The sequence below is a fragment of the Carassius gibelio genome, chromosome B19, assembly GCF_023724105.1.
Source record: "Carassius gibelio isolate Cgi1373 ecotype wild population from Czech Republic chromosome B19, carGib1.2-hapl.c, whole genome shotgun sequence".
Lineage (NCBI taxonomy): Eukaryota > Metazoa > Chordata > Actinopteri > Cypriniformes > Cyprinidae > Carassius > Carassius gibelio.
Genome location: NC_068414.1, coordinates 35,369,054 through 35,396,828, shown reverse-complemented (window position 1 = coordinate 35,396,828; position 27,775 = coordinate 35,369,054). Strand labels below are relative to the sequence as shown.

At 38.6% G+C, this 27,775-nt stretch overlaps 1 protein-coding gene across 6 annotated transcripts; it reads left to right on the top strand.

Moving 5' to 3' along the window:
* Nucleotides 1-621: 621 nt before the first annotated feature.
* Nucleotides 622-27,775, top strand: LOC127978685 (uncharacterized). Of its 6 annotated transcripts, none has more exons than XM_052583552.1 (7): nt 24,553-24,611; nt 24,850-24,931; nt 25,650-25,699; nt 26,056-26,340; nt 26,536-26,787; nt 26,896-26,938; nt 27,021-27,775. In XM_052583552.1, the coding sequence occupies exons 2-6, from the start codon at nt 24,918-24,920 to the stop codon at nt 26,910-26,912; spliced, it is 618 nt and encodes a 205-aa protein (XP_052439512.1). In that variant the 5' UTR covers nt 24,553-24,611; nt 24,850-24,917; the 3' UTR covers nt 26,913-26,938; nt 27,021-27,775. The 6 variants fall into 6 exon arrangements, with proteins under 6 accessions (XP_052439508.1, XP_052439511.1, XP_052439513.1 ...); XM_052583550.1 differs by having other exon boundaries at nt 26,896-26,942; XM_052583548.1 differs by lacking the exons at nt 24,553-24,611; nt 24,850-24,931; nt 25,650-25,699; ... (2 more) ...; nt 26,896-26,938; nt 27,021-27,775 and adding exons at nt 622-689; nt 928-1,009; nt 1,719-1,768; ... (1 more) ...; nt 2,602-2,853; nt 2,932-3,372.

The window sequence follows — 27,775 nt, the reverse complement described above, 5'->3', positions numbered from 1 at the left end:
GATTTGATTGGTGGCTGATTTTAAAGGCGCATTATCGCCACACACCAGACTGAAGTGATAAAGAAGGAAATTAATTATATTATTTCCATCAATCCTGTATTTTTTCGGTAAAAATGATTGTGCCAACACAACTTTTACCTTAATATTATAAAGATGTCGACCCGTGTCGTTTATATCTCAGTGCTGTTGCCATTTATCAGACATTCAAGACATTATAATACTATTCCCCTCAGTTCTACTAAATAGAACATTTAAATCCACAGTGTATCGTTTCAATAACAATATATCCATCGTATCATCAGTTTCATTTTCCTTGTCTCCATGAACACGAATCAAAACAAACAGAGCCTGCTGAGTTTCACATCAGTCACGTGACGCTGTCGTGGAAACAGGTGTTTCCTTCAAAATAAAAGTCAGAGTGTTTCATAAGTTAATCATTACATTAATTTGTGGATTATTAAATAAATAAGTATCATACAATATTACGTTAATCTTCTCAGAGCTCAGTCTGCTTTGAATGAACTTCCAATAGAGGACTAAAATGATCAAATACTCCCAGACTCTCAACACACTCCCCTTTGTGTCTGTGTGTGTTTTTAGTTTTGTTTCTACTTAAATGTGTACTTACTCTCACTATATATGCTGTGGCCTTACGTCAGTTGTCACATGAAGACAAGACACACGACCATGTAAGTGTTCATGCTTCTTAATAGGCTATAAACATCTTAGTATAAATATAAAGCTTAAATATAAAGTTGTTTTGGGGTTCTATACCAATTTTGTTTCTTTGGAAACTTGTTTAGATGTAGTCTTTGTGTAGATTTGATGCTTAATTTATTTATTATTGCAATTATGATGGTGTTTATTAGTGCACTGTAAAATATATTGTTGGTTTATGTTAAAGTGGGTCATCTTGTTGTCTTAAAGTTAACACGCAGAAAAAGACCGGTTTTATCAACAGAAGCTCCCCATTTGACAAAAAGTAAAAAGCTGGGATGAATCATAAAAGGTAATTTCTGGGAGTTTTAAAAATTATTTTCATGGGGTTATTAAATAATAATTTGCTTTAAAGGGTCATTTTAATCCTTGTTGGTCTATTTAAAAAAAAAAAAAAAACATTTCCACAGAGATGAATAGATTGATTTGAACTGAATTGTATCCTGATGAGAAAAATGAATCTTAATTCACTGTGAACACACTGATTTAATTCGATGTCTTCTGTGATTTGTTGATCGGTCTCTAGTCAAACTAGTTTACATGACATTTGAAAGTTGTGTAGGACATGTAAAAGAGTTTATACAAGTTATGATTTTTGTGGTTATTATGCTGAAGAGAACATATGTTGACTGTGTAAATGTTGTACCAGTCATAGAATGAATTTATTTTCTTCTTATTTATTAATTATTTTACATTTACATTTCATATCAATAGCCAGGCTATATCCAGCACAGCAGTTGTTCATGTTAAACGTAACTCTTTTAGCATGCAAATATAACAAACAATCACAATGATGTGATTAGTGCTCAATGAATCCACCCACAATGTGATCTCAAGCTCCTGTAAGCACGAACACGTCAGCGTAACACAGTCTTTTAGATGGAAACAGCTATCATACAGGATCAACATGTGTCAAACATTCAGATAAAGTGAAAGATATTAGTCTCATGAAAGCATTAACCTGTATCTGTCAAATGAAGCAGCTCTTGTGATCTCCACAGGTTCAACGGCTTCTGTTTTCTGCTCCTTTGGAGCCTTTACAAAAACTGCGGTCAGTATACAACCATTTTTGTTTGCATATTCTAATCATTCTTGGTATTCAGTGTCAGAGTTATTTCTCAGTTTCGTCACTAAGTGTTTGTTTGACATTCTTTAGCATGTTGTCATCCCACACTCTTTATTCATTCACTGAACTGAACTTGTACATCTTCTACAGCTTTATTCTACTGTCATCAACATCTGTAATGTCAAAACAGGGCACTCCCGAATGCCTTTATTTGTATATATAATTTAATCCAGTTGACTAAAATACCTCTGCATTTCGTGATGACGATTACAGACAATAGAGAGAAAGACCACATGTTCTCTTCAGCACTGAATGCATATTATACTGTTTTTTCGCAGAAACCTCCCCTATAGTATCCCCTATAGATGGGCAAAAAGGAGGCAACGTCACCCTGCCATGTCAGTATGAAGGCAGTGAGATTGCTGATATGAGTTTAATCGGTGGGTCAGAAAGCATCGGCGTCTGTCAGACTGAAGAGTGCAGCTGTAGAGTCTGTAAGATAGGAGCCTGTGACGTCTTCATCAAGGATCTGAGCTTCAGGGACGCCGGGAAATACACTTTGAGTGTCTATCATCAGACAGAGCTGGAGCCACACATCAGGACGTACCAGCTTCGTGTCGATGGTACGGTCAAAACTGGTCAATTTATCAGCATCTAGTCTGGTTTTCTTTTAGTAACTGTGTTGATGTTGCATCTAAGAGACCCTGAATGGATATGGGTTTCCTATCGCTGATTTTATTTATGATTATATTAGTTCCTCAAGTCCTAAATATTTGCTCATGGCTTCGATTGATTGTAATTATGATTCATGTCTACAGGTGAGGTTTCTGTGAAAATGGGCGAGGAGCTGGAGTTGGATGTTCTGGTGTCAAACGCTGATAAAGTGCAGCATCAGAGCAGAAGAAGCACAGGTTGGAAGCAGATCTGGAGCAGAACTGAAGGAGTTCAGAGCGAACGGATCAACATCAGAGAAGGAAACCTGATCATTAATGAGTTTACATTCAGAGACGTAGGATCATATGTAGTTCTGGACCCTGATGGAAACATCTTGATCATGGTGAAAGTCAGAGGTGAGAGGAATTTATTCATCATGAGCTGAACAGCAAACTGATGCTAAACCGTGACTGATCTTTCAATATCATCTACAGCTGAAAAACTGAACCGACGGGAACTGATGACACAAGACCACGGAGTAAGTAAAACACAAGGCATTGAGAGCTTTACTAATGTTTTAAAAGTAACATAAGTAATATCTGTGCTCTCTTCCCATGCAGGTTTCCTCCTTCGCCCATACGGAAATGTAATATATGTACACATATGAAATATATCCACATAGAAAGGGAAAACATATATGTACATATATATCTGCCCATATATAAAACCTATTAGAAAATGGAACAATTTCATATATTGACATATAAAACTAGCCCATATATTTTATGTATGTAGTGTTTTTTTATATATGTCACATATATAATTTTCAATATACATGACATATATTTCTTTGTATATATGTTCGATATACAAACTAAACATATATGCATAGCATATTGCTTACATATATGTGACATATATATGTCCCTTATATATGTTTTTATATAGTCTTAGTATATATTTTACATTTAAAATGAAATATCTCTATATATATAAAATATAATTTTGATTAATGTATATGCAATATATAAATTAAATATAAAAACATTGTGTGCACATTTTAAATGATATGTTCTTATATTATGTATATTACTTGCAAAATATCTTGAATTAATGCATGATATAAACTAAACAAATGTAAAAAAAAAAAAAATGATTTCATTAATTTCGTACATATTTTTAAATATAGGTTATGGATATGTACTTACAAACATGTTATGCAATGAACATGACATGCCTTAGCTTCAAAATCCTCTACACTTTCATCCAGTCGAGAAGGTGCGGTCTCACCTAACTGCTGTACATGCCTCTGTAACTGTTTAATTTTTTTTAAAATATATATATAATGTCTGGCATCAGTGACATCAGTTTTTGCAGCTCTGCCAAACTTTGATGAAAGCACCAAAAGTTTATTTTCTTTGAATGCTAGTGGAGAACCCAGGTTTACATAGCTGCATAAGTTAGAGAAATGTGTTTAAATTAAGAACCCCTAGATTTTTGAAGACAAACACACACTCAAAAAAAATTACTCTTTAAACTTACTCAAGTCAAATATGGACAGTGGTTCCACACAACCAAATTGTGTTTTGATAACATTAATGGAATTTTTTGAATCTATGCAAACTCCTTGTGTTGTGACAGCACAACTGAATGAGGTAGAATCTATGTGAAATAGTAATGTCCAACCAACTCAATTTATTCACTTTGCTTCAACTTAAACCAGTTAAGTTAACTCAACATGTTTTGGTTTATTACAATCTAGCCAAATTTGTTTCACTCTATCAACATAAGGAGGTTTGTTTCAAACTACTCATTTCAATTATGGACAGTGGTTCCACACAATTAGTTCTAGTTACTTTAACACAATATTTTCTATTTAAAGTTACTCCCTTCAACAAAGCATTTTTGTGTGATTTGTCTTGTAATGAGACAAAAGACAAGATGTCACAAATGATCAAAGTGTATTTGTTAAACAAGCAATACATAATCACACACAGTAAAATACAGTTTAAACCACATTACAAAATTACACAAAATAGCAAATAAAATTCTAATTGGCATTCATGGGTAACCAATCAAACCTTATTCCAGGAACAGGAACTGGCTCCAGAAATAACTTCTTCAGTATTCCAAATGTGTACCTGAGTTCAGGAGGGTTGCTCAAGTTCAGTCCATAAATCAGTCCCAGCAACATGGTTTTACAGACTGTAAACTGCTATAGGTCCTGAAGAACTGTATCCTTTAAAACTCCAACTTCTGCTGGACTGTCTTCAATGATGCAGCTTCAAATAGATTCCCACGAGTCTTCTGGATCACCTCCTGACTGCTGGCAACCTCTGTATCCTAGAAGTATTTAAAAGGATGGAGAACTCAAATTATTGTGTATTAACTTTAACAAATAATTTATTAACCTTGAACTCACCATATACTCCATACTGCTAGGGTCCTCATTTGGATACTTCAATTTCATTAGTCTGAAGATGAAAACAACAAAATTTAGCCTTTGTTTTTTTTTTTCCTAAAATTACATGAAAAAAAGTCAGCCATTCATCTTCTTATGGGAAATCCTGGCAAGCAGTCAAGATGGGATTCTCACAAACATTACAGTGGAAAATGAAACACACATCTGGACCCTGTACGGTAAGCAACAGAACTGGAATGTTCCCAGACCCAAAAACATAGTAAGGACATCAGTAAAACAGTCCATGTGACACCAGTGGTTCAACCATAATTTTACAAAGTAAACAAAAATACTTTTTTGTGCAAACAAAACCAAAACAGCGACTTTATTCAACAATTATTTTCCAAATCGCATCTTCCACCATTAAGCAACAGCACGTAATTAATTCATGCGCATGGTGCTGCTGACCTACAACACGCATGCACTGAGCCTTGATTACACGCAGAGGAAAGCAATGTTCATGCCTCTTGTTACTGTCCATAATGGCGGCATATGTGATTTGGAGAAGAATTTTTGAATAAAGTCGTTATTTTTGTTTTCTTTGCACAAAATGTATTCTTGTACCTTTGTAATAGTGTGGCTGAAGCATTGATGCCACATGGACTGTTTTACTGATGTCCTTACTATGACTCTGGGAACATTTCAATCAATCAATCAATCACCTTTATTTATATAGTGCCTTAAACAAAATACATTGCGCCAAAGCACTGAACAACATTCATTTGGAAAACAGTGTCTCAATAATGCAAAATGATAGTTAAAGGCAGTTCATCATTGAATTCAGTGATGTCATCTCTGTTCAGTTGAAATAGTGTCTGTTTTAATTTGCAATCAAGTCAATGATATTGCTGTAGATGAAGTGACCCCAACTAAGCAAGCCAGAGGCGACAGCGGCAAGGAACCGAAACTCCATCGGTGACAGAATGGAGAAAAAAACCTTGGGAGAAACCAGGCTCAGTTGGGGGGCCAGTTCTCCTCTGACCAGACGAAACCAGTAGTTCAATTCCAGGCTGCAGCAAAGTCAGATTGTGCAGAAGAATCATCTGTTTCCTTTGGTCTTGTCCTGGTGGTCCTCTGAGACAAGGTCTTTACAGGGGATCTGTATCTGGGGCTCTAGTTGTCCTGGTCTCCGCTGTCTTTCAGGGCAGTAGAGGTCCTTTCTAGGTGCTGATCCACCATCTGGTCTGGATACGTACTGGATCCGGGTGACTGCAGTGACCCTCTGATCTGGACACAGACTGGATCTCGTGGCCACGGTGACCTCGGAACAAGAGAGAAACAGACAAATATTAGCGTAGATGCCATTCTTCTAATGATGTAGAAAGTACGGTGTTATGTGAAGTGTTCCGGTTCCAGTTTACCTAATTAATGCAGCCTAAAAATCCTTTAACGGATTTGGATATTAAAAGCATATTAGTATGTTATGTGTATGCCAGGTTAAAGAGATGGGTCTTTAATCTAGATTTAAACTGCAAGAGTGTGTCTGCCTCCCGAACAATGTTAGGTAGGTTATTCCAGAGTTTAGGCACCAAATAGGAAAAGGATCTGCCGCCCGCAGTTGATTTTGATATTCTAGGTATTATCAAATTGCCTGAGTTTTGAGAACGTAGCGGGCGTAGAGGAGTATAATGTAAAAGGAGCTCATTCAAATACTGAGGTGCTAAACCATTCAGGGCTTTATAAGTAATAAGCAATATTTTAAAATCTATACGATGTTTGATAGGGAGCCAGTGCAGTGTGGACAGGACCGGGCTAATATGGTCATACTTCCTGGTTCTAGTAAGAACTCTTGCTGCTGCATTTTGGACTAGCTGTAGTTTGTTTACCAAGCGTGCAGAACAACCACCCAATAAAGCATTACAATAGTCTAACCTTGAAGTCATAAATGCATGGATTAACATTTCTGCATTTGACATTGAGAGCATAGGCCGTAATTTAGATATATTTTTAAGATGGAAAAATGCAGTTTTACAAATGCTAGAAACGTGGCTTTCTAAGGAAAGATTGCGATCAAGTAGCACACCTAGGTTCCTAACTGATGACGAAGAATTGACAGAGCAACCATCAAGTCTTAGACAGTGTTCTAGGTTATTACAAGTAGAGTTTTTAGGCCCTATGATTAACACCTCTGTTTTTTCTGAATTTAGCAGTAAGAAATTAATCGTCATCCAATTTTTTATATCGACTATGCATTCCATTAGTTTTTCAAATTGGTGTGTTTCACCGGGCTGCGAGGAAATATAGAGCTGAGTATCATCAGCATAACAGTGAAAGCTAACACCATGTTTCCTGATGATATCTCCCAAGGGTAACATATAAAGCGTGAAGAGTAGCGGCCCTAGAACTGAGCCTTGAGGTACTCCATACTGCACTTGTGATCGATATGATACATCTTCATTCACTGCTACGAACTGATGGCGGTCATATAAGTACGATTTAAACCATGCTAATGCACTTCCACTGATGCCAACAAAGTGTTCAAGTCTATGCAAAAGAATGTTGTGGTCAATTGTGTCAAACGCAGCACTAAGATCCAATAGAACTAATAGAGAGATACACCCACGATCAGATGATAAGAGCAGATCATTTGTAACTCTAAGGAGAGCAGTTTCAGTACTATGATACGGTCTAAATCCTGACTGGAAATCCTCACATATACCATTTTTCTCTAAGAAGGAATATAATTGTGAGGATACCACCTTTTCTAGTATCTTGGACAGAAAAGGGAGATTTGAGATTGGTCTATAATTAACTAGTTCTCTGGGGTCAAGTTGTGGCTTTTTTATGAGAGGCTTAATAACAGCCAGTTTGAAGGTTTTGGGGACATATCCTAATGACAATGAGGAATTAATAATAGTCAGAAGAGGACCTATGACTTCTGGAAGCACCACTTTTAAGAGCTTAGATGGTATAGGGTCTAACATACATGTTGTAAGTTTAGATGATTTAACAAGTTTATACAATTCTTCCTCTCCTATAGTAGAGAATGAGTGGAACTGTTCCTCAGGGGGTCTATAGTGCACTGTCTGATGCGAAACTGTAGCTGACGGCTGAATGGTTGCAATTTTATCTCTAATAGTATCGATTTTAGAAGTAAAGTAGTTCATAAAGTCATTACTGCTGTGGTGTTGGGAAATGTCAACACTTGTTGAGGCTTTATTTTTCGTTAAATTAGCCACTGTATTGAATAAATACCTGGGGTTATGTTTGTTTTCTTCTAAAAGAGAAGAAAAGTAATCAGATCTAGCAGTTTTTAATGCTTTTCTGTAGGATATGCTACTTTCCCGCCAAGCAATACGAAATACCTCTAGTTTTGTTTTCCTCCAGCTGCGCTCCATTTTTCGGGCTGCTCTCTTTAGGGTGCGAGTATGCTCATTATACCATGGTGTCAAACTGTTTTCCTTAACCTTTCTTAAGCGTAAAGGAGCAACTGTATTTAAAGTGCTAGAAAAGAGAGAGTCCATAGTTTCTGTTACATCATCAAGTTGTTCTGAGGTTTTGGATATGCTAAGGAATTTGGATACATCAGGAAGATAACTTAAAAAGCAGTCTTTTGTGGTAGAAGTGATGGTTCTTCGATACTTGTAACAAGAAGTAGAATTTACAATTTTGGCTATATGAAGTTTACACAGAACTAAATAATGATCTGAGATATCATCACTTGGCTGCATAATTTCAACACTATCAACATCAATTCCATGTGACAGTATTAAATCTAGAGTATGATTTCGACAATGAGTAGGTCCTGAAACGTGTTGTCTAACACCAATAGAGTTCAGAATGTCTATAAATGCTGATCCCAATACATCTTTTTCATTATCGACATGGATATTAAAATCACCAACTATTAAGACTTTATCTGCAGCCAGAACTAACTCGGATGTAAAATCACCAAACTCTTTAATTAAGTCTGTATGGTGCCCTGGTGGCCTGTATACAGTAGCCAGTACAAACATAACAGGGGATTTATCATTAACATTGGTTTCTCTGGATAATGTTATATGAAGCACCATTACTTCAAACGAGTTATACTTGAAGCCTGCCCTCTGAGAAATCCTGAAAACGTTATTATAAATTGAAGCAACTCCTCCCCCTTTGCCTTTTAGACGCGGCTCGTGTTTATAACAATAATCTTGGGGGGTGGACTCATTTAAAATAATGTAATCATCAGGTTTTAGCCAGGTTCCTGTCAAGCAGAGCACATCTATATTATGATCAGTTATCATATTATTTACAAAAAGTGTTTTCGTAGAAATGGATCTGATATTCAATAAGCCAATCTTTATCATTTGTTTATCCATATTGCATTTGTTTTTTATTTGTTGAACCTCAGTTAAATTGTTAACCTTAACTTGGTTTGGACGTTTTTTGTATTTTCTAGTTCGGGGAACAGACACAGTCTCTATAGTGTGATATCTAGGTGAAAGAGTCTCTATGTGCTGAGAATTAACTGACCTCTGTGACGGGAGGCAGCTAGCAGACGGTCGGTTTAGCCAGTCTGTCTGCTTCCTGACCTGGGCCCCAGTTAGTCAAATATAAACACTAAGACTATGTGCCATATTTCTAGACAGAAGAGCAGCACCACCCCAGGAGGGATGAAGACCATCTCTTTTAAACAGGTCAGGTCTGCCCCAAAAGCTTGTCCAATTGTCTATGAAACCTGTTATTCTGTGGGCACCACTTAGACATCCAGCCATTGAGTGATGACAATCTGCTATGCATCTCGTCACCACGGTAAGCAGGGAGGGGCCAGAGAATATTACAGTGTCTGACATCGTGCTTGCAAGTTCACACACCTCTTTAAAGTTATTTTTAGTGATCTCCGACTGGCGAAGTCGAACATCATTAGCGCCGGCATGAATAACAATCTTACTGTATTTACGTTTAGCATTAGCCAGCACTTTTAAATTTGCCAAGATGTCAGGCGCTCTGGCTCCCGGTAAACATTTGACTATGGTGGCTGGTGTCTCTATATTCACATTCCATACAATAGAATCACCAATAACTATGATCACTCATATGATGATCTCATAGCTGACTATGGTTATGATTATATATCACTACGTGTCTCTCTCTTGATAAAGTGGTGCTCTTTCCTCTTGCTCATCCTCTCCCTTGCCCAGAGGTGAACCAAGGTGAATTGTGGGCCCCTGAAAAATAAAAGATGAGGCTCTTCTAAGAGAATTCAGATTCTCTTTTAGATTACAGTACAAGCAATGTTTGCGGGTGTTCTTGCATGGCTTTGACTAACAGATGTCGCTAGCGTGCCATCACTCTTGTGTTGTGCATGCACCAAGTTTTTTTGTGGATTGAGTCATTATTACTATTACATTATTATTGAGAAATTTTCTCATAACGAGATACTAAGTCATAAATATGAGAAGGTTTCTCATTATTATGACTTACAGAATCATATTTTTCACAACAGTGGCGGAAACGGGCTTCCATACTCTGGTGATGCAGTAATACCACAAAAAGGGTTCTGGCCGTCAGATGTCTTCTTCATGTTTACATTAGCAAATGCACGAGTAAACGCTGTGCCAGTTTGAAACCGCCAGCTTACGCATCTCGAGAAAAAAAACAAGTACATCCAGCGTGATGCGAGAGGGGTCCCCCTAGGGCAGGGATCCTCAAATCTGGACCTCAAGATCCACTTTCCAGCAGAGTTTAGATCTAACCCTAATCAAACACACCTGAGCATGCTAATCAATGCCAATCTATGTCTTTGGGATCATTAGAAAATCACAGGCAGGTGACTTTGACCAGGGTTGGAGCTAAACTCTGCAGTGCATTGGACCTCCAGGGTAAGATTTGAGGAAGGGGGCCCTATGGGGGATGCAGATTCAGATGCCGAGGGCCGCAATTGCCTGCCTTGCCTGCACTATTTTGTTGTGTTCACAACATTGCACTGATGACTGCTTTTCTAATCTCGGTGAGTTCAAGGTGGGATTTTCAAAGCGTTTGGCCATAAAAGATGGTTCATTACCAACTTTATTTGGATCAACAAGCATCTCCGAATCACAACCTGTAAGTATGATTATGAAGTTATGTGTCTGTTTTCTCCCGAGCGTCTTATCAGTATGTCACGCTAGCACTATAATGTTAATGCTAACGCATTGTTTACCATGAAGTTGTGTGCTCAGTTTGGTTATGTACATGCTTACATGAGTATGAAAATGTTAGTGTGTCATCTTTTTTATTACTTGGATGAATGATAAAAGACGTGTAGATATGATGTTTTTCCCTTACGAAAATTAACCATGGTTTTAGATGGTTTTTTTCAGAATTTTGCTATCAATTGGTTCAAAAATAGACATAGTATCTTTTTGATATTTTGGCCGAATCTGTCTGACCTCTGCATTACTTGAGGATGTGCTAATCGCCTTCCTGATATTTATGATCTTCTCAGAAAAGAAGGAAGCAAACTCATTGCATATCACTGGGAATCTGACTAGGGGGGTTTGTCAGTCTCTCAACACTGGCAAAAAGAGTATGAGTGTTGTTTAAAGGTGCCATATGCAAAAATTGAGGTAAGCATATCCATAACATGACCTACACGCATCAAAAGAATGAGAAGAAATGAGGGCGATGATGTCATTAAAAAAAATGTCAAGTTATAGTGCTGCAGAGATATCAACCTTAATTAGCATTAGCATTACTAGCCCCGGCCCGACAGGTGTCGTAATACCAGTTTCGGCCATGGGAGGCGATTTGCGGGCAACATAACCACCAGCCAACCTGCAAAACACGAATAACTCGAACGGCTTGTTGGCGTACCTGAACCTGATGTCAATCATGTAGAAAGTACAGCCCACTAGTTCATTTCAGGAAGAGAGAGAAAGGATGACTGAAGCCCTTGGCAAGAGACCACCACCGCGCTCGGAATCACAAATCAAATCCGATAAGAAAAGGAGCCGAACCAGAGTAAACATCGGCACTGCTTTTAATCGCTGGAGACAACTGATGGACCTGAAAGAAATGAGGTTCGACTCCAAACTTGCAACATTTATTTTGCATTGGTAAGTTAGATGCTGTTAGTATTTCGCTAGAAGTTTGTTTTATGTGTTTGTGTATTTGTTTTCGGGAAGTTATAACATAGAAATGTATCGAAGGCTGTTCGATAAACGTGCTAATGTTAGCGATGGCTGACCGTAGCTGCGTTTGATAATTAGCTAGCTATAACTTAACGTTACTCATTTTATTATATCATAACTAACCTGCTCTGTCTAGTCTGTTGGTCTCCGTGTCCTCTTTGCTTCGTGGTTTTTCTGTGCGTGAAAAAATTGATGTGTGGCGTGAAAGCGTGTGAAAAGAGTCAATTGCGTGTGTCTCACGCTTGAGAGTTGGCACATTAGTTCTCAAGCAGAATAAAGGACCGGTTGATTATTGCTGTTTAGCGTTTGTATTAATCTATGATGTGTCCCTGTTTGCCTACAGGGACATAAAAAAATTAATTAAAAGTGATACGTGGACCAAGGTGTCTGAGATTGTTCATTTTAAGTAAAGGATCCTAATATTTCGTCCACAACAATATTTAATGAGGTTAACTGATAACTCCTTGTGGTTAGTCTGCACGAGATCAACAAGCTTGTTTGCTTTGCGGCCGCTTTAAATACAAAATAAGCATTCGATCTATGTTAGAGCGTCTGAGCGTACACAAATCTTTCTGCAGCGTCGTGAGCAGAGTGGCAAGAGCGATTTTTGACGCTCTAGACGCCGGCGGTGTGAACGCACAGTTAGGCTTCGGCTATGGCTGTAGTGTTGTTGTGAAAGTAGGGGCGGAGCATAGAGACTATGCCGTTTCTCGTTTGTTACTCTAGAGTAGACCAATTCACTTTATTGAGGCATACTGCCCCCATCTGGTATGGATTGTGGAGTATGACTTGATTTTTTTTTGCCAAACATTACAGATGGTACCTTTAAGTTACTGTTTATAAGGTTTGAGAAGAAATTCTGTCTAGCTGTGGCTAGTTTCACATTAAAAGCGTGAAGGATGTCTTTATAGATGCTATAGTGAATTTCAAGTTTCGTCTTCCTCCACATCCTCTCTGCTTTTCTGCATTGTCTTTTCATAGTCTGAACTGCTGTTGATCTTCTCCAAACTGATTTCTGTCTGTTTGATTTCTTACTGACTATTATTGGTGCAATATCATCAATAACATTCTTAACTTTTGAGTTGAAGGAATCAAGGAGAATATCAACAGAGTCTGCAGAAATGCTTGGTGTTAAAGATATAGCCTCCATAAATAGTGCACTTGTGTTCTCGTTTATGCATCTCCTTCTGACAGAGACAGATCTAGATTCAGTGGTAGCAGAGATCAGTTTATCAAAGAAAATACAGAAGTGATCGGATAGTGCTACGTCCTTGATAACAATGGATGAAATGTTTAAACTCCTACTGATGATTAGATCCAGAGTGTGTCCACCTTTGTGTGTGGGACCATGCACATGCTGAATCAGGTCAAAAGTGTTTAGAACCGTTATCTTTTCTTTTGTAGTTTTGTTTTCTGCATTATCTATGTGAATATTAAAATCCCCTGCAATTGCAAAACTGTCAAACTCTGAGGAAATTATTGATAACATTTCTGTAACCTCTTCAACAAAGGCAGGAGAGTATTTTGGAGGCCTGTAAATAATAATAAACAGAATGCGTGGAGCACCTTTCAGCACAATCCCTAGATATTCGAAAGACAAGTACTGACCAAATGACACTTGCTTGCATTGATAGACATCTTTAAATAGAGCAGCTACACCCCACCTCTCCTAACAGTCCTGCAAACACTCATGTAAGTGAAGTTAGGAGGGGCTGCTTCATTAAGGATTGTTGCACTGCAGCTGTCTTCAAGCCATGTTTCATTTAGAAACATAAAATCCAGATTGTTTGTGGTTATAAAGTCATTGATTAGAAATGATTTATTTTTTAGTGAGCAAATGTTTAAAGATGCTAACTTGATGGCAGTGCTTTGTGTCTTTACACCAACCTTAGTTTGAGGCATAATAGGCTGCAGATTATATGAGTTTGCCCTTCGGCTTGAGAAGGCCTTAGACTTTCTATCACGTGATAAAACTGAAATAGAGAAAGCTACAGGCACACTGGGTTCCCGCTTGTTCAGTAAGCATTTGTGAATGTTGCTGCTATTATAGCGGGGACCTGACACATATAACTGAGAGCTGCTGTCAGTTGTTTTTAGTTCACCTTCAGCAGATAGACGGTTTGGGCCCTGGCGTTGTGGCTTTTACTAAAGTGCTATAGGCCACATGCTCTATCCACAAGTGCCCTACGCCCCATGAGGCCGGGACATGACACTCATTCATTCAACAGTTGACAGTCAGACATTCAAAATTTAGCAATCCAAACTTGCTAACGATGTGGGAACACAACTTCAGCGAACTTAAAAATGGTGGAATAACAGTTATTTCACCAGAGTATGTGAGCGGAGTGGAAACGGTGTGATTTTGACTGGAGCCAGGAATTCACTCCACCACCACTCCATCAGGAGTTCAATTCATGCCAACGCCAATAGCTGAGTGGAAAGTGATAATTTTCAACAGAGTATGTGAGTGGAGTAAGGCGGAAACAATTTCCCCTCCACGCTCAGAGCATTTAATAATCACTCCGCTCCACTCTGCTATGCTCTGGGTTCACCATTTGCCGCTCCGCTCCACTCCGTGCTCACTGATACCAGAAACACCGCTCCGCCTCCCCCCTGTGGCTAAAGTACAGGTGAATCTCAGTAAATTTGAATGTCGTGGAAAAGTTTCAGTAATTTCAGTAATTCAACTCAAATTGTGAAACTTGTGTATTAAATAAATTCAATGCACACAGACTGAAGTAGTTTAAGTCTTTGGTTCTTTTAAATGTGATGATTTTTACAAAATTAAGGTAAGGATATAATTTGGTTGCGTAAAAATAGGATTTGAAGAAAAATTTGGTGTTTAATTTGAAGGTGAATACGTACACAAACAAACACAGACTAATAATAAAACTAACATTAAATACGAACTTAAGCATCACATTGATTGAGACCTTAAAAGATGTAAGAAATAAGAAAGCGAAAAGTTTAACATTTTTCAAACCTTCTCTTTTGGAAATGTTTTGTAAGTTATCCCCTGTCCCCTCTTGTAAGTTTCTTTGATGCTGTTATGAATGTAATCAATAATAGTTGATTACACTAGTTATCATCTATTTAAAACAAAAGCAGTACACATTTACAATTAGTAATAGATACTGATCACACAATGTACTTTAAAACCCTTTAAACTTCAGAACTCAAAACAAGAAACTTAGAAAAGCAATAGAAATTGTTAAATACAAATGTAATATTTATGTAACTGCCCAATTATTATTTAATAGGTTTTTTAATTCGTATTTATTTTTCAGATATGTATGCTTTATATTTTTGTTGTCATTCTTATTCTTAATTTTTATATTTTGACAAAAAATATGCTTTATATCTGCCTTGTTCTTTTTTGCATTGTAATTGACAATGATGAGAGAAACAAAGATAAAACGATAAAGTTTTATGTTTCCTACTGGATATATATAATATACAGATCTTCAAATAAAATGAAAGTGAATGTTGAGAGTTTGTGTAACTATTTATAGTAGTCTGTATGTCTCATAATGGTTTCTGGTTTCTCTTCTGGTTAAATTTGCTGCTGCTGGATTTGTCAGTATCATTTATGGAAATCTCCAATCATATTACATAAATAATACACATGGCATCGCTGGTTTATCAAATGAAGTTCCTTCTTTAACTGATTAATAAACATTGTCATGCAATCATTGGTTACTTGTTGCCTTCATTTATATATTTTTAATCCAGTTGACTAAAATAACTCTAGTAGAATATTTTATGGTGACCTTGATTACAGACAATAAACAGAATCAAAAGATTTATTTTTTCAGTATTGAAACTGCGGATAATTTGAGTCAGTTTGAGAGTTCGGAGCGGGATCGCGAATCATTTGAGTCAGTTTGGGGATCGCGAATCATTTGAATCAGATCCGGAGTTCGGAGTGGGATCTAATCATTTGAGTCAGTTCGTGTTCTGTAATGGGAACTATGTTTAAAGGAACTGTTGTTGTTCTGGCGGAGATAAGTTGGGACACACTGTTATGATGTAAGTTCCTGAGTAAAGGAGTTATACGGTGCATCAGGTGGAGTCCTGGTCTGTTATTGTGAATATCCAACGTAACATGGTGTCAGAAACAAACCGAACCTAAAAAAAGAGAAAAAATACCGGAGATAAGGGGAAAATGGACGGAGAAGCGCCAGCCCCACCAATGTTAGCCTCACAGCTAACAATGCCTGGAAAGTTCGACTTTACTAATACAAGCGAATGGCCACGATGGATGAAGCGTTTCGAGCGCTACAGAATCGCATCCGGTTTGGATAAACAGACAGAGGAATATCAGGTGAACACTTTCATGTATGCGGCGGGAGATGATGCCGAAGATATACTGTATGTGTTACCATTGACTGATGCTCAGAAGAGATCATATGCTGCCGTTACGGAGGCTTTTAACAAGCACTGCGTTAGCAAGAGGAATGTTATCTTTGAACGCGCGCGATTCAACAAGCGAAATCAAGAGCCGGGAGAGAGCGTTGAGTCGTTTATAACAGCTGTTCATTCACTCGCGGAGCAATGTGATTTCGGCGCTCTAAAAGAAGATCTGATAAGGGACCGTATCGTGGTCGGCATACGTGATGCCAAACTGTCAGAAAGCTTGCAGTTGGACGCGGATTTGACGCTAGAGAAAGCGATAACGAGAGTGAGACAAAGTGCGGCTGTGAAAAAACAACAGCCAATACTCCGCGGGGCAGAGCAACCGATTGGACACGTTGAATATATACACAAAAAGGAAAGGAGATCACAAAAGTCACCTAAAATGAAAGTAGAAAACTCGCGTGGATGTGGTAGATGTGGAAACATTAAAAATCATCTCTGGAAAGACTGCCCAGCTAGAGATGCAAACTGCAGGAGATGCCACCGCAAGGGACATTTTGCAAAAAAATGTAAGTCAGCTGGAGGAGTTCATGACATAACAGAAGGGCAGTCAGAGTGTAAGGAGGAGGGGGATTTTGCTTTCCTGGGTGAGGTGTATAAACAAGACACTGATGGATGGAATGAATTGATTGTACTGAATGGGGAAAACACGGTTTTCAAACTAGACACAGGGGCAGCAGTTACAGCAATTCCAAGCAGCAGGTTCTCCACAGAGAAGTATGGAGTTTTACATCCACCAGGGAAAGTGCTGTTCGGGCCAGGAAATCAAAGGCTGGATGTGAAGGGACGGTTCAAAGGGCGATTAAGCATAAAAGAGAAAACGACAGAACAGGATGTTTATGTAGTCGCGGGACTGTCCAAGCCCTTATTAGGGCTCCCTGCAATTGAAGCCCTCACTCTAATACAGCGACTCCACACAGTACAAGAGCGAAAGGAGGACATTATAGCCGAATACCCTTCAGTGTTCTCTGGCTTAGGCAAATTAAAGGAGCCATACAAAATTGAGTTGGAGCCAGCTGCTGTCCCATATGCTCTGTCTTCTCCACGCCGTGTGCCCCTGCCAATGAGAGATAAAGTGCAAGCAGAATTAAAACGCATGGAGGATATGGGGGTGATTTCGAAAGTGTCTCAGCCCACTCCATGGTGTGCGGGCATGGTGGTTGTGCCCAAGGCCCAAGGGAAAATACGACTGTGTGTTGACTTGACACACCTAAATAAATGGGTGCGGAGAGAACGTCATATTCTCCCTGCTGTTGACCAGACACTCGCAATGCTTGCTGGGGCCAAAGTATTCACAAAGCTGGACGCTACGTCCGGCTTTTGGCAAATTCCATTGTCCAACGAAAGTTCACTTTTAACCACATTTATCACCCCATTTGGCAGATATGCATTCAACCGTCTACCATTTGGGATCTCGTCGGCCCCAGAGCATTTTCAGCGTCGTATGTCGCAAATGCTGGAAGATTGTGAAGGAGTTGTGTGTCATGCTGACGACATATTAGTTTATGGTGGGGACATGCAGCAACACAATGAGCGACTGCATCGGGTCCTTAAGAGACTGAGAGATGAAGGCTTGACGCTTAACGAGAAATGTGTGTTTGCAGTGGACAAAATGATGTTTCTGGGGCACAGAATCGGAGCGGATGGTGTGGCACCAGATCCAGACAAAGTCAGGGCGATCTTGGAGATGCCGGAACCAACGGGAGTGGATGGAGTAAGGAGAGTGATGGGGATGGCTAATTATCTGGGTAAGTTTTTACCCCATCTTGCATCTTACACCCGCCCCCTCAAAGAGTTGCTCAGTGAGAAAAATGAATGGTGCTGGGGATCACCACAACGGGAGGCTTTTGGAAAATTAAAGTCAGAACTGAGTTCTCAGCAGGTGTTGGCATCATACTCCCCAAAATTAGAGACATGTGTTTCTGCTGACGCCTCTTCCTTTGGTTTGGGGGGCGTACTGAATCAAAAACAGGCAGATGGAACATGGAAACCGGTTGTATTCATCTCACGGAGCCTCTCTGAGGCGGAAAAACATTATGCCCAGATTGAAAAGGAGGCCTTAGCAGCTACGTGGGCATGTGAACGACTGTCATCTTACCTCCTGGGCCTGAGGTTTCGACTGGAGACAGATCACAAACCATTGGTCTCGCTGCTAAGCACCAAAGCGCTAGAGGAACTCCCACCACGAATACTGCGGTTCCGTTTGAGGTTGATGAAGTTCACTTTTGATATAGTCCATGTGCCAGGAAAGCAATTGATAACCGCTGACACATTATCAAGAGCTCCAGTGAAACACACATTCACAGAGGTAGAGAAGGAGAATGAGAGTGATGTTAAGGTGTTTGTGGATTCGGTAATACAAACCCTCCCAGCTACGGAGACTAGGTTGAGGACGATAATCAAGAACCAGAAAGACGATCCCATCTGCGCTAAACTCATCCAATACTGTGAGACTGGGTGGCCGGAGAAACATGTTCTTCCACCTGAGCTGGGACCATACTGGCCTGAAAGAGAAAATCTTACCGTAGCAGGAGAGCTGCTCTTACGGGGACAAAGAATCGTGATTCCTCGCAGCATGAGGCAAGAAATCCTCCACAGTATACACGAGGGTCACCAGGGTATAGTCAAGTGTCGAGCTAGAGCTCGCCAAGCCATCTGGTGGCCGGGTCTGTCTGTGCACATCAATCAGCTCGTGGAAAACTGCAGCACATGCTCACAGCACAGGGCTGAGCATAGAGAGCCTCTGTTAACCTCTTCTGTGCCGGAGAGACCTTGGCAGCGGGTGGGCACAGACTTATTTTTCTGGGAGAAAAATACATACCTCCTGGTGGTAGACTACTTTTCACGTTACATTGAAGTAGCGCGTCTCAATGTAGCCACGGCCAGCACTGTCATTGCTGCTTTAAGGGATGTGTTTAGCCGCCATGGCATTCCAGAGACTGTTATGTCTGATAATGGACCTCAATACAGCTGTGCACTCTTTAAGAACTTTGCCAGTGCATACGGGTTTACACACATTACCAGCAGCCCGGGATACCCGCAAGCAAACGGGGAGGCAGAGCGCGCAGTAGCTACAGTAAAAGGACTTTGGAAAGGGGGAGATGAGAAAACAAAAGCTTTGCTGATATATCGCTCTACCCCTCTGGAGAACGGATACTCTCCAGCACAACTGCTAATGGGGAGACAACTGCGTACTACCATACCACAGCTTCCAACTCTTCTGACCCCACGATGGCCAAACATTAAGAGATTCAGAGAATCTGATAAGTGGGCAAAAGAGAGACAGCGACGCAGGTACAATATGCGTTACAAGACACGTCCCTTACCAACGTTGCAGCCTGGACAGAGCGTGTGGCTGCAGAAAGAGAAATCACAAGGGACTGTCATACGCCAGGCAGAAACGCCTAGGTCTTACTTGGTGCACACTGAGGGAGGTCTGATCAGGAGAAACCGCACTCACATGCGGCCAGTTCTTTCGCCGTGTCTTCAAGAACCCGTGGCAAAGACTGACACAGCCCTTGAACATAGTGACATTGACAGTTCTATGCACACTACTAAGGGAGAGAATGTGTCCAGGGACACTGAGTTGAGTAGAGCATCTTACGTGACCAGTTCTGGCCGAGTTTCACGGGCTCCTGAACGTTTGAACTTGTGAGAAAAAAAAAAGAAGAGAGTAAAACGTTCACTGTTTGTTCATAAGGAAAAAAATGAGAGTAAAATGTTCACAGTTTGTTTATAAACAGATGTAACTTCTAACTGATTGCTTAAAAGTTCTGGAAAGAGATATCTGATATGTTACAATGGGAAAATTGTCTTTCCTTTCTTAAAAGGGGGAGGTGTTCTGTAATGGGAACTATGTTTAAAGGAACTGTTGTTGTTCTGGCGGAGATAAGTTGGGACACACTGTTATGATGTAAGTTCCTGAGTAAAGGAGTTATACGGTGCATCAGGTGGAGTCCTGGTCTGTTATTGTGAATATCCAACGTAACAGTTCGGGAGTTCATAGCGGGTTCGCGAATCATTTGAGTCAGATTGGGGATCGCGAATCATTTGAATCAGTTCGGGAGTTCGTAGCGGGATCGCGAATCATTTGAGTCAGTTTGGGGATCGCAAATCATTTGAATCAGTTCGGGAGTTCGTAGCGGCTTCGCGAATAATTTGAGTCAGTTTGGCGGATCGCGAATCATTTGAGTCAGTTTGGGAGTTCGGAGCGGGATCGCGAATCATTTGAGTCAGTTCGTGTGTTCAAAGCGGGTTCGCGAATCAATTGAGTCAGTTTGGGGATCGCGAATCATTTGAATCAGTTCGGGAGTTCGTAGCGGGATCGCGAATCATTTGAGTCAGTTTGGGGATCGCGAATCATTTGAGTCAGTTTGGGAGCTCGATACGGGATCACGAATCATTTGAGTCAGTTCGGGAGTTCGGAGCGGGTTCGCAAATCATTTGAGTTAGTTTGGGGGATCGCGAATCATTTGAGTCAGTTTGGGAGTTCGGAGCGGGATCGCGAATCATTTGAGTCAGTTCGTGAGTTCAAAGCGGGTTCGCGAATCATTTGAGTCAGTTTGGGGATCGCGAATCATTTGAGTCAGTTCGGGAGTTCAAAACTGTTTCGTATCATTTGAGTCAGTTTGGGGATTGAAATCCCGACACTGTTTCACCATCTTACCTTAATCACGGGTGAATTACGGTCGTTCTGCAGACCTTGGATTAACGCTGAATCAACATTGATAAAACGATATTGTTTCACCGTCATACCTGGCACCATGTATAAATACACACTTGTAATGTTCAATTAGATCCTAGTTTGCCTTTAGATCAACACAGTACAGGATAAAGGCTAACAATCAAATGGCTGGCAGCAATGGCTTTACAATCAACTAGGTATGTTCACAATGTTTCACAATAACTTTGATATTGTAAAATATATTTAACTGAAAACTGAATACAAATAAATCACACAATATTTTCACTTTACAGTTCAGCAACAGTGGAGTTGGAAACAAAGTGGACAACACTATTCATTAAGTACTTTAAGTGTAACAGTAGTAAACCGAGAACACAACTAGTTTACATCTGTTCTTAGTGTGTACTGCAGTTATACTAGAAATGAACTTACAGGTATGCAGGTATACTGATTTAACTTATACTAGTTAAATACTTGTAGCACATTTTTAGGCTATGAAAGTATATTTTGTAGTATACTCTCAGTAAACTACTAGTTTAGTAAAACAGCACCAATATTTATGATAATTTTAATGAAAATGTCATGGCCCCCAAAATAATTTGTAGTATGAATATCTGAACATACAAAAATAACATTTTATTCTATCTTCAAGCAGTCTTTTTTAACGGCACTTGAATGCAAATTTTATAACAAAATAAACTAATATTTGGACGAAAATCTGAGAAAAAAAAAAAAAAGCTATGTCTGAATTGGATTCAGAATGCTAATCAAACCGTACATCAATTTAATCAACACACCCATATCTTGAAATCCATTACCTTTCCATGGGTCAATACTGCTTCATTGTATGAAATACAACAGTTATTTTGTCCTACAAGCTCTATCCTGATCCACACTTCATTCCAGTCCATTCCACACTTCATACTCTCTTCCCACTTTCAGCTGCCTGGGTTTGGACTTTGATTGTGGTAAATGTGATGTGGTGGGACTGATTGCATTTACTATCATCATGAAACGTAAATGTCGGAACAGGAACGAGGAACAGTTCCTACCAAGGTCCCAATGCAAAACGATGTAGAGACCTTTACTAGTGTACCTTCAGTGCCAACAGATCTGCAGAGGATCCTCTTATCATTCCTGACTCAATCAGTTGATTAAATATCTCCACCTACTGCTCATTTCAATTTCACATTTCGAGTGTGCGTTTTAAATACTACCAAATGGATTTTGAATATATCTGAAAATATTTTAAAAATGTGTATCATGTCTAAATATACAAGCAGACACATTTTTAACATGAGTCCAGCTGGTGTAATGATATTAATATGTTTGCTCATACTGGCTTTTTTTGGCTCTCTATATATTGACCCTGGAGCACAAGAGCGGGGTATGTTTACACATTTTTGAACAATTACATTTTTTTGTGTTTTTGTAATTAACTACACATTCTGCACAATTATATTTTTAAGAAGTGTAGTTAGTATGCTACACTCTAAGAAGAGTCTGTAAAATAGGCCACAATGTACAACTTAAGGGATAATGTCCTGGCAGAAGTTTAGCAGTTTACTTAGATTTTAAAATTGATAAAAAAAATACTGGTATAAAGTAATTACAAGGTGTTATCATAAATGAACAATTATTATTGCACAGTTGCATCTAGCAACGTAGTTCATGTGATGTGTGTACTGCTAGATGCCTTTAATTTCTTCTTTTTTGTTTAATTTAGACGTGATTTTGAAATGAATTTGTTGCTAAGTGCTATCTGAAAGAAAAAGATGCTAAATCTAGCAACAGATACCACAATAATGTTTATTTATAATTTTGTTTATTTCTCTAATTTATGTGTATTCTGTAGATTTGAGGAAGAGACCTTTCTTCATTTATTCTACCATTGCAATCAGGTTAAATCTCTTTCTATCTGCTATAATAAAAAGTGATCTAAGTCATTTGTTGAAAGATATATTTCTTTACTGTCAATTATTAATCATTTTCTCATGTGGACTGACTACATGTAAACATATTTTATATGAAATATCATATTGAGGTCAGTACTAAATTAACAATAACATCCATTTTGTATGATCCCTCTTATTTTGGTTAATTAACATTTTGCAGGTTCTGCAAAGGGGATGTAAACTTTTGACCTATGTACAGAATGATATATTATTCATTACTCATTACTCATTCATGATACATTATTCATATTATTACGAGTATTAAGTGGAAATATTGTCTGATTTAATTAATTTAACAAAAATTTAAAATAATGAAATATGTCATAGCGCATTACTGCAGCCTCTGTGTTGAGGTAAGGCTTTTTTTCCCGGAAGCAAGCACTGTTTGAAAATAAAATTCAGTGTCAAAGTTCATTATAAAATATGTTATAATTTCCCCATCATATTATGTTGCACATATGGTTTTATGCAGTAAATCAAGTGTGCAGCAACACTTGTACTGATATAGAGTCTATTCTTCAATGTTTTTTACTGCTCTGAAATGAAAGAGGAAGACTTCGCGTTTCAGTGTATCTCTGCTCTGTGACGCACGCGCCTGCTGCGGTTCTTCTTCTTCTTCTTCTTCTTCGTCTTCTTCTTCTTCTTCTTCTTCTTCTTCTTCTTCTTCTTCTTCTTTGGTGTTTGTTCACTGACTGGTGCATCACCGACTGGAATACGTTTATGAATCAAGATTTTGCTTTTTGGGCAAAAATAAACCCTAAAAACCAATGAAAGCATAAACAAACTAGAAATGAAAACAAACCGAATAAAAAAAAAATCAAAAAGACTAACGTTATATTATTTTATATAAGTCGATATAGAAGTTTTCTTCTTTAGATTTGATTGGTGGCTGATTTTAAAGGCGCATTATCGCCACACACCAGACTGAAGTGATAAACAAGGAAATTAATTATATTATTTCCATCAATCCTGTATTTTTTCGGTAAAAATGATTGTGCCAACACAACTTTTACCTTAATATTATAAAGATGTCGACCCGTGTCGTTTATATCTCAGTGCTGTTGCCATTTATCAGACATTCAAGACATTATAATACTATTCCCCTCAGTTCTACTAAATAGAACATTTAAATCCACAGTGTATCGTTTCAATAACAATATATCCATCGTATCATCAGTTTCATTTTCCTTGTCTCCATGAACACGAATCCAAACAAACAGAGCCTGCTGAGTTTCACATCAGTCACGTGACGCTGTCGTGGAAACAGGTGTTTCCTTCAAAATAAAAGTCAGAGTGTTTCATAAGTTAATCATTACATTAATTTGTGGATTATTAAATAAATAAGTATCATACAATATTACGTTAATCTTCTCAGAGCTCAGTCTGCTTTGAATAAACTTCCAATAGAGGACTAAAATGATCAAATACTCCCAGACTCTCAACACACTCCCCTTTGTGTCTGTGTGTGTTTTTAGTTTTGTTTCTACTTAAATGTGTACTTACTCTCACTATATATGCTGTGGCCTTACGTCAGTTGTCACATGAAGACAAGACACACGACCATGTAAGTGTTCATGCTTCTTAATAGGCTATAAACATCTTAGTATAAATATAAAGCTTAAATATAAAGTTGTTTTGGGGTTCTATACCCATTTTGTTTCTTTGGAAACTTGTTTAGATGTAGTCTTTGTGTAGATTTTATGCTTAATTTATTTATTATTGCAATTATGATGGTGTTTATTAGTGCACGGTAAAATATATTGTTGGTTTATGTTAAAGTGGGTCATCTTGTTGTCTTAAAGTTAACACGCAGAAAAAGACCGGTTTGATCAACAGAAGCTCCCCATTTGACAAAAAGTAAAAAGCTGGGATGAATCATAAAAGGTAATTTCTGGGAGTTTTAAAAAATTATTTTCATGTGGTTATTAAATAATAATTTGCTTTAAAGGGTCATTTTAATCCTTGTTGGTCTATTTTAAAAAAAAAAAAAAAACATTTCCACAGAGATGAATAGATTGATTTGAACTGAATTGTATCCTGATGAGAAAAATGAATCTTAATTCACTGTGAACACACTGATTTAATTCGATGTCTTCTATGATTTGTTGATGGGTCTTTAGTCAAACTAGTTTACGTGACGTTTGAGTGTTATGTTGGACATGTAAAAGAGTTTATAGAAGTTATTATGCTGAAGAGAACATATGTTGACAATGTAAACGTTGTAGCAGTCCTAGAATTAATTTATTTTCTTCTTATTTATTAATTATTTTACATTTACATTTAATCATTTATCCTCTTCATTCAATATCAATAGCCAGGCTATATCCAGCACAGCAGTTGTTCATGTTAAACGTAACTCTTTTAGCATGCAAATATAACAAACAAGTCACAATGATGTGATTAGTGCTCAATGAATCCACCCACAATGTGATCTCAAGCTCCTGTAAGCACGAACACGTCAGCGTAACACAGTCTTTTAGATGGAAACAACTATCATACAGGATCAACATGTGTCAAACATTCAGATAAAGTGAAAGATATTAGTCTCATGAAAGCATTAACCTGTATCTGTCAAATGAAGCAGCTCTTGTGTTCTCCACAGTTTCAACGGCTTCTGTTTACTGCTCCTTTGGAGCCTTTACAAAAACTGCGGTCAGTATACAACCATTTTTGTTTGCATATTCTAATCATTCTATGGTATTCAGTGTCAGAGTTATTTATCCGTTTCGTCACTCAGTCTTTGTTTGACATTCTTTAGCATGTTGTCATCCCACACTCTTTATTCATTCACTGAACTGAACTTGTACATCTTCTACAGCTTTATTCTACTGTCATCAACATCTGTAATGTCAAAACAGGGCACTCCCGAATGCCTTTATTTGTATATATAATTTAATCCAGTTGACTAAAATACCTCTGCATTTCGTGATGACGATTACAGACAATAGAGAGAAAGACCACATGTTCTCTTCAGCACAGAATGCATATTATACTCTGTTTTTTTGCAGAAACCTCCCCTATAGTATCCCCTATAGATGGGCAAAAAGGAGGCAACGTCACCCTGCCATGTGAGTACGAAGGCAGTGAGATTGCTGATATGAGTTTAATCGGTGGGTCAGAAAGCATCGGCGTCTGTCAGACTGAAGAGTGCAGCTGTAGAGTCTGTAAGATAGGAGCCTGTGACGTCTTCATCAAGGATCTGAGCTTCAGGGACGCCGGGAAATACACTTTGAGTGTCTATCATCAGACAGAGCTGGAGCCACACATCAGGATGTACCAGCTTCGTGTCGATGGTACGGTCAAAACTGGTCAATTTATCAGCATCTAGTCTGGTTTTCTTTTAGTAACTGTGTTGATGTTGCATCTAAGAGACCCTGAATGGATATGGGTTTCCTATCGCTGATTTTATTTATGATTATATTAGTTCCTCAAGTCCTAAATATTTGCTCATGGCTTCGATTGATTGTAATTATGATTCATGTCTACAGGTGAGGTTTCTGTGAAAATGGGCGAGGAGCTGGAGTTGGATGTTCTGGTGTCAAACGCTGATAAAGTGCAGCATCAGAGCAGAAGAAGCACAGGTTGGAAGAAGATCTGGAGCAGAACTGATGGAGTTCAGAGCGAACGGATCAACTTCAGAGAAGGAAACCTGATCATTAATGAGTTTACATTCAGAGACAAAGGATCATACGAAGTTCTGGACCCTGATGGAAAGATCTTGATCATGGTGAAAGTCAGAGGTGAGAGAAACGCTGTTTAAATCCACGTACACTACTGAGGTTTATTCATCATGAGCTGAACAGCAAACTGATGCTAAACTGTGACTGATCTTTCAATATCATCTACAGCTGAAAAACTGAACTGACGGGAACTGATGACACAAGACACGGAGCAAGTAAAACACACGGCATCGAGAGCTTTACTAATGTTTTAAAAGTAACATAAGTAATATCTGTGCTCTCTTCCCATGCAGGTTTCCTCCTTCGGTCTTAAGAATATCAGCCCCCCCTCCCCAAAAAAACAAAAAACCCTGTCTGTGGTTCTGGATCTGTGCAGATTCGCTTCCACAGCCAACAGATCTGACTGAAAGTCATACAGCGTTCAGTCAGCGCACAATGTTACAGTGTTTCAGGGCACATCACAATATGTATTGGATGCTGCTGTTTTGCACATTGTAACATAACTATATAACGACTGGACAGCACCTATTATTCCATATTGAATAATTGTGATGTTCGGTCAATGTGTTTGATGTTTTATATTATTTAAGGTTTTTATACTGAATATAATATAATTACACTGAACACTTTACATGGTGTTTGATAACAGGTCAAATCATGGCTGCGTTATTAACCCTTTTTGCAATGTAAATCCGGCTCGGCTGCTGTTTCTTCAATGGTCAAGTCCTCCGGTTATATTTGCTTTCGGTTATCCATAGCAGTGGACACCAGATACGCTAGTTATACTGCAAATGGTATCTGTTACATTATTATCATTTATTGTTGTAGTCACTAATAAATAAATAATAATGTACAGTCTGAATGCACTGTAAGTCGCTTCGGATAAAAGTGTATGCTGAATGCATAAATGCTAATGTAATTACTGTATAAACATACTGGTTTGTACGGTTTACTGCATTTTGGTATTCTTCTAGTTATTTACCTAAAAGTTGCACACATTCGCACAAAACTGTGTAATGCTGCAAAGTAAGGTGAATAAAAGCGAAAA

Bases quoted from the DNA above. Each gene is read 5' to 3' on its own strand.
- LOC127978685 (XM_052583548.1), top strand. The intron at 2,407-2,601 runs GTACGGTCAAAA...TCATGTCTACAG, and splicing joins GTACCAGCTTCGTGTCGATG to GTGAGGTTTCTGTGAAAATG. The intron at 2,854-2,931 runs GTGAGAGGAATT...TATCATCTACAG, and splicing joins GATCATGGTGAAAGTCAGAG to CTGAAAAACTGAACCGACGG.